Here is a 13,622-nt window from a genome sequence, read left to right on the forward strand (position 1 = left end):
ATTCTTGATATTCCGAAGCATTAATTCCTGGAGTTAATTCTCAGTCAGAGGTTTGTCCGGAATTTCCTTTCAAAGAGAATTTTGACAGTTGGCTTTTAAGCCGTAATCATATGTTTGGCGAGAAATGTACTAATCCTGCTGTACAGGTCCGTGAAACGGGCCTTTTTTCCTACGTATGATCCGATTCCGGATCAAGCTTTTGCTCTATTTCCTTCAATAGGAAGCGTACGGTTCGTAAATCACGAGGTAATGAAGGTCCAACCTAGCCGCACCTGCCACGCGTCGCTATGTTTGCACACATACTGATACACGTTTCTATATACAGAAAATTTGACAGTTGATAAATTTCCCAGTCGACTGACGAAATCGGATGCTTAGGGGTCGACCGATTAATTAAGTAACTAAGTTGGTTTTCGTCGGTGAACAATTTTCGCCATCATTGGCTCTCAAACGTGAAACTTATCCGGTCGACGCGCCAACTAGATTTCATTATTGGTACCAGTCAAATGAAGATAAAAATATTTTCTTGCATTGATTATGTAGGACGGTTGTACTATTTTAATTGTTTTAAGATAAACAATACATAGTTCCACAAAAAATTTAATTACAGGTGATAAGAAAAAACTCGTTCTTTCGTTTGGCACCAAAACATTCAGTCGAACTCGATATTTTATTGCGAATTATTGAGATCCGGAATTATTTTTGTATTGTTGAGGTTAGGTCGGTTGTTTCAGATACGGGAAATGTTTACTTAGAAATTGGATTTATCAGTGGATAACCTCGACTTTCAATACCTGCACTCTTTAATCCAGTGATTTTCGTCCACTATCGTGTTTTTATTGAGATTTTTAATCTCTAAATTTCACTTTAGCATAAACTGAAACCGGAAGAACGAATTCTTAGTGGTGTATCAAGAAATTTACCATCAAGATATTTTTTCAAACGTAGGAAACATATTTTCTTCGTCAATTTTTCTGTGCATTAGATGAAATCACATTTGATTATAATTTTGATTGAATTTTCTGAATTTCAAAATTTAATTTTCAATATGTTTTGACAGTTGAAAATAAAAACATCATTATTGCACTTTCATGCTATCTTGCGGTCTACATCCAGCTTTAGATCGCGAATATTATTCACCAGATTTCATCTGTGTAAATCTGGTTCCAGTTTTAAACTACCAACTAATCGATCGATTCAATTGGTTGAAATAGACCGATTTCAGCAGATTTCGTCGGTTATATTTAATCGGGTGTTGCATCGGGAGGCGCCCATGTTGAACTCCCACCCAGGCAGGTAAACTCATTCCGAAACAGGTTCGGATTTCTGAATGTCAGTATGGTTTCCAACTCAAATGCAACAAGCGATTCTGACTCAATCGGTTATTGCATTTGAGCTGGAATCCATGCTGGTTCCATTCAGGATTCCGAATCAAATTCCGAATGGTTTGACGGGGCATAAGAGTCGGTGCAACCCTATCGGGGTTCGTTCACACGAAGTAAATTTTGACATATTTTGGTTTTCCGGCCCTTCTCATAAATTACTCGGAAATTGTAAAATATCTGGCATCTTTGACGTTGGCTTCAATTTCAAAACATCACTTTTGTTTTGGTGTGTTTGATTTGTGCGCGCTCTTATTTTGCTTTTTTATTCTTACAAGTTCTAGTCGATAGTCAATTAAGGTTTAATAAATTTTCGCTCAAAAATAAAGCAAAGGTTCTGTTAAAATGGATCTTGAAGAAATTCAGACCAAAATGCAGCGCTCGCTGCGAAAGCAAAAGTACAAGCAGTTACTCGAAGAAGGTGCTCAGCTTGGACTGCGAGCAGAAACGGCCGATCCAGTAGAAACATTCCAGGCGGTTACTAACATCTTGGAGGCTTCCAACGCACTTCAAAATGAGGGCCGTATAAAAGACCGAGCGGAAAATGCAACCGAGGTTCTCATGGATGCCCAAGTGCTCAAGATGAGTCACGACGTTGTACATGCTGCAATGCAGAAAATGGGCAACTCGGAGTTCTCCGACGATGAACTGGTGGCTGTTATTGTTAGTTTGTATACTTTAGAAGCACTGCTTCTTATGTTGACAGAATTCAAAAAGTAAAACTGTATTTTTATCCTATTTCAGTTGTCGCAGTTTGATACAGAACAAGGTGTTGAGAATTGGGACAAAATTACCCGTGAGGCAGCCTCCGTTTTTCGGATGACCAAACATAGCCAGTCGTTATACGGCGCATTCGAACCAGAACCTGTCGTCGTCCAGAAGGAAGCCAGGCAGCGAGCCCAACGTCAGAAAACGAATTTCGGGCAAGCCCTGAAACCAGAAACGGTGGACAAACTACAAAAGAAAGAAAAAAGCGCCCAGAAATTAAACTTAATTTTCAATCAAATTGTGCACATTTATGAGCGTCGTCAGACGCCAATTCCATACTATGAGCTCATTATCGACCCGGAGGATTTTATGAACACGGTCGACAATGCATTCCAGATATCATTTCTCATTCGGGACGGTCGAGTTGCTCTGCTGAATGACGACGATCATGAACCAGTCGTTAGGCCAACCACCCAGAAGGAGAACGAACAGGCCCAGCGAATGAACGAGACGACTCAAGCCATTCTTGGTTTGAACCCACGGAAGTGGAGGGTGAGTTTCACGTACTATTTCTTTTTCTACTATCGCTGACGTGTGGTCATTATAGGATATGGTCGAACGCTTTGGGATCAGCGAAGCGATGCTGCTTTTGAACCGCGAGGAGCTTGACGCAACGCAATCTCAAGTGTAGAGGATACGCATCTAGTTTAACTACAAAAAAATGATACGTTTATCTACCTGTTGGCGCATTTCCACTGTTTGACGATTGTACTCGTGAATTGTTTTTCGTTGAATTGGATGTGCAATGTTGAATTTATGGTACAGTACAATTACATTTAAGTCATTAACTTTAAATAAATATGCAGTTGAACTAATGTCTCGTATGTGTAGTGTTTATTTCGATATTATTTAAAAAGTAGCATCACAATCAGATGCTTATTTACGTTTTAATTCAAAAGATTTTATCTTGAGCTTACTTTTTAGATATTTTTCCTTCGAGCATTTACCGCTATCTGCAAAATTAAAGCAATAATGTGATTTATTAGCGCGAAGGTCCTTCGGATTTCTGTAAATATTTCTAACGTTCACAACAATCTTTATGTTGTTTCATAGAATTGCGAATCTCGGGCCCTATTCTCACAATCACGTCACCTAGTGACTAGAAGGAAATTGCCTTGATGTGACTGCGAATACCTCTCATGTTAAGAATCAATTGCAACGCCCAATGTCCCTGATTTTTGCTTGCTTGAAATAAATAGCGTTTAACCATTATTACAACTTTTTGAAAGACCGCGAAATTATCTTCATTTCAATTTCACGCTTTGATAATTAAAAATTGTTTGTTCATTTGGCTTTAACCCTGAAGGTCGTTCGTCGTATAATTGTGAAAGATGGACATGTGATAAAACAGATTTTGATCTATAGAGAACGTGTGGCACTGGTAGTACTGGCCAGAACTTTTTTTCTCGTTTAGAAAAATTACGACATTTCGGCTATGTTCCAGTGGCATGTATTGAACAATATTATTTTTCAAAAGATCTTTATTTTATTTTACTTCAACATCTAAACTCCATCATCTACACATTGACAGATCTATCTTAAATTAATGTTGTTTCATCAATCATCACATACAAAGAGCAGTTGCGACTCCAAATAAGTACAGCACTATTCAAGTTTCACTTGGAAGGTGGTTTAAAACAGCTTTCGTTTATCACCTACAAAAATAACTTTGCAGTATTTCAGTTTTTAGATTTACATTTTACCTGGTAAACATCAATTTTTTTTCAAATATAAAATGAGATAAAAACAAAATGTCCGATTCTGAAGTTATTTATAGTTATTGATAAGTTTGTTTGATGTGTTTGGTACTTATTATCGACAAACAAAAGTATATATAAGCCAATAAAAATGTTTTAGAAAAATATAATTTAGTTATAATTCAAATTTCCTGAACGCCAACCGCTAAACCAATCATAGATTTTTTTTAACGTTCGTTACGTTTAAAACTAATAATGCCACCTTTTGCGAGGTTGCGTATATCACTATCGCACGTTTACCGGGACAAACTAGCAGAATATAAAATTTGGATGTTTGAGTTTAAAACACGTTACATTTCTTACACGTGTTTCTTACATTTTTCTGTGACGTTTGTTCTCTTTGTTAGAACTTCCAAATCTCGATGCAACGAAAATTGCGGACGTATAAATACCCGTCTCTCAGGTTATCTCCACAAACTCACCTAATAATTTACGCCCTCGCATTAAGTATGATTCACACGATACATCAGGCTCCGTCACCGGTACAGAACGTCATAGGAACGTCAAAATTAGTTACATGCGATTAAATGGAGGAATTCATACACAACTTCAACGGCACGGAACGTTTGAACGGGTATACGAGAAATGCATTGAACTTAAGCTGACGGAACGGTGACGACGTTGACGTTCGTTATCCACTTCGTTATCCGTTGACGGGTGTTGATGTACCATCTGAATCGGGCTTTACCGGTACTGAGAATAGGAATTTATATTTATTTTCCAATCTATATAAGCTCCAATGTCAATGGCATTATAGATTATTACATGTACTGATATTTCCCCGGCGGCGATACGACAAGAAACGTCGTTTCCAATTATCAATCAATTTAGAATACTCATAAGAAGGAAATTTTCTCAATTGCCTTGAATTAATTTCTAAACAACCTGCTTTCTGTTAACTATAATGGGAACACATGTTGATGATAGAATTCGACTTGACGCTGCACTGCTACTGAACTCATTGCTTTCCATTGTTGCAGGTGGTATTGGTTAGGTCTTAATAAGGTGGGAAATGTCCTAAATTGTTATCTGAAACGGATGAAAGCATTGGGTTCCAAGCCCGATTTCATCAAGAGTATTCCCGTTATATTCGAAAGGCAATTTGCGTCGGCAAGGTTAATCAGCCCGTTCTTGTTTTGTTTGGTTATTTGACAAAATGTGAATATTATCTTCCAAACAAACCCTTAAGCTCACACCTTTGAAAGAATATGAGATGAGACTATCATAAGTTTTCTCCAAATCAGATTCGCAGAAAAAGAAAACAAAATATGCAAATTACTATCCATTCGAATTATTCAATTTGGACAATGCGCTGAGAACTTTAGGGCGGCGTTGCGGAAATTGAAAAATATATGGGCATTCAAACACAATGATATTTACAAGCTTATTATAACATAGAACCACTTTTCACTCTGTATTATCAAGCATATTTTTTAACTTCAGTTCTTTTTGTTTCTAAGTAAATTGGCTACCCATTTTGAAATTAAACACTAATGCTACCGGAAGATATTCAGATACCCTTCACAGTATGTTTGATGACCGTGTTTCGAACACTTTCGAGAGGAAGAAGGTTCTGCATTAAAGTGTAGTGGATAAACTCATCTATCATGCCGAACATAACATAAATAATAAATATTATTTCAAGGTAGTCTGAGTTTTTCTGTTCTCTCCTGTAGAACCCCTTCTAGAGGACCATCTGGCATCGATTGGTTTCAATCTTAAACAATGATATATTACATCCTTGATGGGCTAAGTTATTGGACGATAGTACGGAGTTAGGTAAGCCTTAAGTTGTTTGGGTCGTTATTTTTCAGTAGCTTCTTGTGGATTGCTGGATACTTGTCTAAAACTTTGGTAAATTGTTCTGAAATGTAGAAAGGACTCTGTATTGTAAAATGCAGTAGAGCTGTAATCACCGAATTACCGAAGGAAATTTTGCCCAAATTTCCATCATCTGCCGTCACGAAAACAGCATCCACCTCTTGTGGACTTATTTTTATTAGGTACTGAAGTGTATCAAAAAATGACTGTCTAGAAACTTGACCATTTTCGCCATACAGCTGGAAATATTTAAAAATAAACATTAAAGAAAAAACGCCTGGAACTTTTAAGAGAACATAGTTACCTGGAATAACATTTTAACAAAATTTAGTTTAGGTGAGTACAGCGTAACCAGAAATAGCGATAACAGTAGATATTCCCTAAAGTCAATCGCGTCCATGCGGGGTGGCTAGAATGAAATCAGGAATTATGTATTAATGTTCTGCTTATACCCGATTTCTTCACCCCCACTTAACTTTTAAATCAGGTTTAACGCACCGATGAATCTGTTTTAAAAGTCAAGCGTGGATGAACAAACCGGCTCATGGACAAATATTTAAGATTAGGTAGACCCCAGGGTCGAACCACAGATGATAAACTTTCAACTCAGGTAGTTTGACACCTGCGCTCCAGTTGCATTGCATATACGGATTCGCCCCTATAAACATTTGCTTAATGTAATGTGATTTAGTCGCTGGTTTCATTTGAAATAGTATTTGTAGGTTTAAACACATTTCGAATACGAGCGTACGAATCATGCTGATTTCATATAATCATACACTGAGGAAAAAAATATAGTATTACTGACCGGGCATTTCTGGTTCATTTAACTATTCGTCAAAATAGTAGTTTCGACCATGAGTATGATAATACCGATTGTATACTATTCCCCCGAAAATTATTCCCCAGAAAGTCATTCCCCAGAATTCCACTCCCCAGCATTTCATCCCCCAGAATATACTACTCCCCAGAAAGTCATTTCCCAGAATGTACCATTCCCCAGAATTCCATACCCCAGAATGCACCATCTCCCAGAAAGTCATTCCCCAGAAAAGTTTAACTTTTTTTTATTGATTTGATCTTTTCAAACGTTCTACTCGTTCCCACTTCCATCGAACGACATTCTTCGATTCGGTCACATTTGAAATGATTTGCATTGTGTTGAAACCGGAAGTAAGGATGACATTATTTATTCCGAATTAAAATAAAGAATGGCTGACTTTCCCCAAAAACCCCATGTATAGTAAACTTGAACATGCATATAGTTAATGTCAACTAATGTTGTAGTCGGCTAAAAATCACTATACTTTCAAATTCGAATTAACCTCCTCATATGGTAAGGGTTACCATACAATTTTTCTTAGTGTAGTTTGAACCATACCTACAAATTAAAGAGTGTATGTTTGCAGATCTTACACGTGACTGTCATCGTATGTTTGGAAGAAGATTCTTTATTTTTTTTATTTTCGACGAACATTTCGAATTAGGTTTTGGACGGAGCTGATGTCGATTTCATTAAAACTTCGCTTCATTCGAGAAAGTAATTGCTGCTCGTTTGGAGCCCTTGTCGTACGTTTGATAACGTTTGATAACAGTCCAAACAGTCCAGTTTCAATGTGATGTGCTTTTGGCACGTTTGGAGCGTTGTCAATATATTTTTATTTCGCTAAATCATTCGACAAAGTGCCGAACAACATTGCAATTATGAAATTGCAGCGACTAGGATTTCCTCCGTGGGTAACCAGATGGCTACAATCTTACTTTTCTGAACGATCCGCTTTTGCTAGAATCGGTACCACAGGCTCAAGCGCAGGGATGCCAACGGTACCGATAAACTACATTTTTTTCGATATATTTACATTTGCACAAGCCGTACAGCCCGCTACAGCGACGCATCACTACAGCTCTTGCCAAAACAGTAACCAAACCGAGTACATTTTGCCGTACAGCAGTAGAATACATTTTTGTTTTGCTGCTGTACTCCGACTGCTCGGTGAGAGTGTGGCGTAGTAAAGTTTGTTCTCTCGCTTTGTACATTTTTCTCTGCATAGTCAAAGGGAGAGTCCCGCACACGAAAGCGTTGATGCCGGCCGTGGCGTAAATGAGCCGCATTCATTGTAGTCATTTTTGAATAAAAATATTAAAAAGATTGAAAATATTAAAAAATGTAAAATAAGGAAAGAGAAGCTGTACCGCTCGCGTCTGGTGGCTGTACTGGGGACAGTAGTTTTCTGTCATGTTACTGCTTTACACACAGGCAGCCGTACAGCGCTGGGCGTCCTTCACTAGCGAATGACAGCAGCATCGAGAGAGAAATGAGAATGTAGGCAGAAAAATTACAGCCGTGGAAAAGGTAGGCATTTTGCATCCTTGCTCAAGCGTATTTGAAACACCAACCGGTGTCCCTCAAGGAAGTCACCTAGGGCCACTTATCTTTATATTATTCATCGACGATCTCTGCACCCACATCAAGTCTGAAAACCTGCTCTACGCAGATGATCTGAAAATCTTTCCCTCAATTGCTTCGGGACTCGATTCAATTGCGCTCCAAGAGGATATAGTCAATGTTGAAGAGTGGTGCTCGCTGAATGGAATGCAGATCAACGTCGATAAATATAAGGTGATAAGTTGCGGGAGCTCGACAACTCTTAGGCGCTGCGAACATACCCTTCAAGGGTGTGTCATCGAAAGCGTGGAATCTATCCGTGACCTGGGAGTGTTATTTGACAGCAAATTTCTCTTTGCGGACCACCTCACGGCTAAATTTTTTGCGACATTGGGTTTTTGTAATGAAACACTGCTGATTTCGAGGATGTCTTCACTAGGGCGTGTTCAAAGAAGCTTTGTACGGTTTGCTTTAAGAAAACTGCCATGAAACGACCCTATCCGTCTGTCACCGTATAAAAAGATATGTATGCTGCTAAATTGGTTGGTAAATGGCTGGGTATTGCGTATCTGCTTGAATAAAATAGACTCCACGCGTGGTACTGGCCGGGCAACGAGCAACTATAGTGGAGATCGGGTAACCAACCCCCGTAGAATCTGTGGTCGTACGCAGACAGGGAGGGAGGGGGGGTTGCTTCTTGGAGCGGAGCGTCTGTTCTCAATGTTAGAAGCGGCCCACAACATCGTCCGAGTGTTAGCGAGGGACTCTAAGGTAAACTATGCACCATGGTCCCCGGGCAATTTATGGGGTTGGTGTCAGGCCTTGTAAGCCAGCCATAAAAAATCAAATAACGAACAATCAACGAAATTATACGGACCGGTACAATCGGCGAAGACCAAGACAAAGAATAAGGACTACCGATTGGAAACTCGGGACGTGGAACTGTAGGTCTCTCAACTTCATCGGAAGCACCCGTATACTTTCCGATGCATTGAAGGATCGCGAGTTCGGCATAGTAGTGTTGCAGGGGATTTGCTGGGAAGGATCAATGGTGCGAACGTTTAGAGGTAATCACAGAATCTACCACCTATTCCCACGCTGGGGGAAGTTAAAGATGCCATTTAACAGCTCAAGAACAATAAAGCAGCTGGTAAGGATGATATTGGATCTGCACTCATCAAAATGAGCCAGGAAAGGCTGGTCATTTGTCTGCACACACACTGATAGTCAGAATCTGCGAATCTGATCTGCTACCGGAGGAGTGAAAGCTAGGGGTTATTTGCCCCATCTATAAGAAGGGCTATAAACTGGAATGTGAGAACTATAGAGCGATCACCATCCTGAATGCCGCCTACAAAGTGTTATCCCAGGTTATTTTCCGACGCCTACCACCTATTACAAATGAGTTCGTGGGAAGTTATCAGGCCGGTTTTGTCAACAAGCGCTCGACAACAGACCAGATCTTCACCGTGCGGCAAATCCTGCAGAAATGCCGTGAATACACGGTCCCAACACACCACCTGTTCGTCGATTTCAAGGCGGCATACGATAACATCAACCGCACAGAGCTATGAAAAACTAAGAACCAACACGGCTTCCCCGGGGAGCTCACAAGACTAATTAAAGCGACGATGGAGGGAGTGCGAAACTGTGTGAGGATATCGGGTCAACTCTCAAGCCCATTCGGAACCTGCCGGGGACTAAGACAAGGGATGATCTCTCGTGCCTGTTGTTTAACATTGCACTAGACAATGTTATGCGGAGAGCCGAGTTTAACAACCGAGGCACGATTTTTACACGATCCAGCCAATTTGTATGCTTTTTGGATGACATGGACCTTATTGGGACAACATTTGAAAAGCAGCAAAACTTGGATTGGTGGTGAACGCATCTATAACAAATACATGCTGATAGGAAGGACCGAAAGGGGAAAAATTCCGCCTAGGAAGCAGTGTTACGATCGACGGGGATGTATTCGATGTAGTGGATGAATTCATATACCTCGGATCTCTGCTAACGGCTGATAATAACAGTCGAGAAATCCGAAGACGCATCATCAATGGAAGTCGTACCTACTTAAATCCACCCACGCACAAAATGTACCATGTACAGAACGCTGATAAGACCGGTGGTCCTCTACGGGCACGAAACCTGTACCATGCTCGAGGAGGACCTGCAAGCAATTGGAATCTTCAAGCGCCGTGTGCTTAGGACTATCCTTGGCGGCGTGCAGGAGAACGGTGTGTGGAGGCAAAGGATGAACCACGAGCTCGCCAGGCTCTACGGCGAACCAAGTATCCATAAGGTGGCCAAAAACGGAAGGATACGATGACCAGGACACGTTGCGAGAATGCCGGACAACAATCCTGCTAAAATTGTGTTCTACTCAAATCCTGCAGGTACAAGACGACGAGGAGCACAGCGGGATAGGTGGGCTGATCAGGTGCAGCAAGATCTGGAAGGCATCTGACGCAACCGTGATTGGAGAGAGGCAGCCGCGAACCGAGTGCTATGGAGAAGAATTGTTTACCAGATTTTATCAAATTAATTGATGTAACATAATATAGATAAAATAAAAAAATGCTACTAAATGTACCAACGCTTGAGACACATCGTACCATCTTGCAAAGAATGTTATAAGAAACCGACCGCTTTTATGGATTCCTAGGCACCGTACAGCATAGGCCAGAATAATCCGGTAGATAGATGAAACCGCAAATTTAACGAAACTTCCGAACTCTTTGACTATCATATTATTAAATCTAGTTATAAATCAGCGATTATAAGCTTTTAACACTATAACAATAAGTCATTTACACTTCATCTGTACGATATCTGCCGAAGATCGAAGAAATAAACAAAATTAAATAAATAAACAATTTTTTATCTATTCATCGCATAAAAACAGCTTGAAAGATCCGGCCACAAAATGTTGTGCGACCATGATATTTTTTGATAAATTGCTTCAACTCCGGCAAGCATTCACTGATATAAACATCTGCATCGGCCACTTTAGCTTTTTTGGACGAATCAGAGCCACTGAAACACCCTTATCAGAAATGGACATACCCACGCTTTAATTTCGATTTGCCGGCATACTTAACATTGTGTGGTGTTGCTTCAATGTTGTCAGTGTAATAGTCATCGTTCCCACCTTATTCATGGTGCGTAATTGTAGAATACGACACATCATCCAAAATGCTAAATGTTTCATTCGAAAAGTGTTTACGGTGAAGTGTATGGCAGCAAATTGGTATTTTTTCGAGCTGTTTCGCTGTAAATTTTGGTGCGTGCTTATGTCTATGATAAATTATGTCCTTTTTCCTCAAAACAGTGGACAGTTGAGCTTGAATCAAATTTTCAATTTTGAAAATAGCTGCACGCGAGATTGAACTTGTCTTTGAACATTTGAAGAAATTCTTTTGTACTGAGTCGTTCAAATAGGTTGGCGAGAGATTTACGTATATCTAGCTTGTAGGACAAATACCTTGTAAACACCTACGTAATTTAAGGTTAACAGCGCAGTAGGAGTAGTGTGAAAATTGCATCGGAAGTGCATTTTGGGCTGTAGAATAAACGCCTGAGTTAAATATGCAATGTTCTGTGTATCAAGAACTGATCGTACTAACTGATAATAAAGTGACCGCAAGTAGTACTGGTCACGGAACTCATTTTTTTATTTTGATTATAGAGGTTTTAGTCTTTGGGTCTTTCGCTTTTACGGAACTCATTTGCAATCTGGACAAAAAAAAACTCAAGTTGCGGTTTGCCTTCGAAATAATACCAAAATAGTCTACCTATAATCAGATGTAAGTCTCATGTAGATCGACAATCACATAGAACATGGTACTGACCTGCGATTATATATAGTATAGTGATCGAGAAAGGTCGAGTCGACTAGCACTCAGAGATTCTTAACTAAATTTGCTCTCTGAAGACGTACACCGTGGATCTGGTATGTCTAGTTGATTGGATTAGTTCTGCGAGTGAAACTGACCACATAACACTACGTTGCGCTTATGATCAGCAAATTTAGAGAGCAGTATTCACCAGATCTGTTGATGGGCTCTTGTAACACTAAAAAACTGAGGCTAGGCAGTATATTCAGAAAAGGTTTCTGATCATCCGCATAAACTAGGCAACATTCCGAAGGAAGTACAAAACAGACAACGTTGAAAAAGATCGCGGAGAGCAATGCGCCCGTATTGCTGCCTTGAGGAACTCCAAATTAGTAAACCTATGAGATTCCATATTACCTAGCTTCACAAAAAGTGAGGTATGAACCATCGGAAAGGATTATGTGAGACTCCCAAGCGTCGCAGTTTTAACAGTAGTATCTGATGATTAATGCGATCGAAATCAGCTTTGAGATTCGTAGATAGAATACGGTGAACTGCGTAAGGTTGGTATCAGTGGAACGACCATGGTTGAAAACCATGCTGATCAACTGTAGTGCTTTACATAACGAAACAGTAGTTTTGACCCAGTACAGACTTTACTCCGTTAATGTCGCGCTTCTTTCCTTTCTTGAATGACATGTCTGACAACCTCCAGAGCTTTCAGGAAATATACCGATTTGAAGGGATAGGTTGAGTATTATCGTTAGAGGTCGGCCAAGAGCATCAATGTACCTGGTGAGAACAATAGATAGTATCCCGCCGGTTCCTGCCAAAGTTGACAGTTATAACTTTCCAATTCCAACTCTTACATCTTCTACTGTATCGATTTTGTTGGCTATTTTCGGCAAATTTAAGACTAAGAGAAACGAAAGCAATGAAATTGAAAGACGGATAGGTATTCTAGAGTGTATCAGTTATAAACTTAGAACGGAAAACTAGGACTAGGTAGGCTCATATGGACATGATCGAAAGGAAATGTGACGTGTCGTCTGCCTTCTGCTAAGTAGGAGTTGGGCGTTGCACCCAAGTCTACCGCATGGTCTTTGATAGAACATAACTCATCATCATGTTTTACCGCCGATGCCGGCAAAAGAAACTTCACAAATCCCCGCCTAGAACGACCATGCGATCATTCTTTTCCCTTTCTGCTAGCATCAAACCGTGACGTATGCATTCAATCGACACCAAGCTATCGGTGCAGTGCCGATCCCATTGTGATTGAACTACTTGTTGATTTTTTCGTTCTGAACACACGGATGGCTGGTAGCAATTAATGACACAACTCAGCTAGCAGAAATTGAATATTTAGCTACTAGTTCGTATCAGTGGCGTAGCCAGAAATTTGGTTTGGAGGGGGTTTTGATGAAAATCGCAAATTTTTTGAAAAAATGCTAAAATTTAATATGAGTTTGATAAATTATTGAAAACTCGAAAACATAAGTAGTCTAACAGATGTCATTCCAGTCTACAAACAAGAAGGATCAACATGGAACAGTTTTCAATCCTCTATAGATTATTTTCTTGTATAATATGTCAATGAAGTCAAAAATTGCGATCTTTTAAAGTGGGATAAATGATCTTTCAAATTTTCAACGTTCAAGATCACCTA

General features: G+C 39.8%; 2 protein-coding genes across 3 annotated transcripts in view; one reads left to right on the plus strand and one right to left on the minus strand.

The window, feature by feature from the left end:
* The first annotated feature begins 1,604 nt into the window (after positions 1-1,604).
* LOC131679023 (EP300-interacting inhibitor of differentiation 3) lies at positions 1,605-2,965 on the plus strand. The gene is made up of 3 exons (XM_058959544.1): positions 1,605-2,045; positions 2,127-2,642; positions 2,698-2,965. The coding sequence occupies exons 1-3, from the start codon at positions 1,728-1,730 to the stop codon at positions 2,779-2,781; spliced, it is 918 nt and encodes a 305-aa protein (XP_058815527.1). The 5' UTR covers positions 1,605-1,727; the 3' UTR covers positions 2,782-2,965.
* Positions 2,966-3,613: 648 nt separating this feature from the next.
* The window catches only part of LOC131679010 (lysophosphatidylcholine acyltransferase), a 68,005-nt gene continuing 57,996 nt past the window's right edge, over positions 3,614-13,622 (minus strand). For both annotated transcript variants that reach the window (XM_058959531.1, XM_058959524.1), the window contains exons 7-9: positions 6,033-6,137; positions 5,832-5,967; positions 3,614-5,771 (exon numbers count right to left, since the gene is read on the minus strand). In XM_058959531.1, coding sequence (XP_058815514.1) covers positions 5,683-5,771; positions 5,832-5,967; positions 6,033-6,137 — 330 coding nt within the window. In that variant the 3' untranslated portion in view covers positions 3,614-5,682. The remainder of the gene's footprint in view (positions 5,772-5,831; positions 5,968-6,032; positions 6,138-13,622) is intronic.

This window comes from Topomyia yanbarensis, chromosome 1, assembly GCF_030247195.1.
Source record: "Topomyia yanbarensis strain Yona2022 chromosome 1, ASM3024719v1, whole genome shotgun sequence".
Classification (NCBI taxonomy): Eukaryota; Metazoa; Arthropoda; class Insecta; order Diptera; family Culicidae; genus Topomyia; species Topomyia yanbarensis.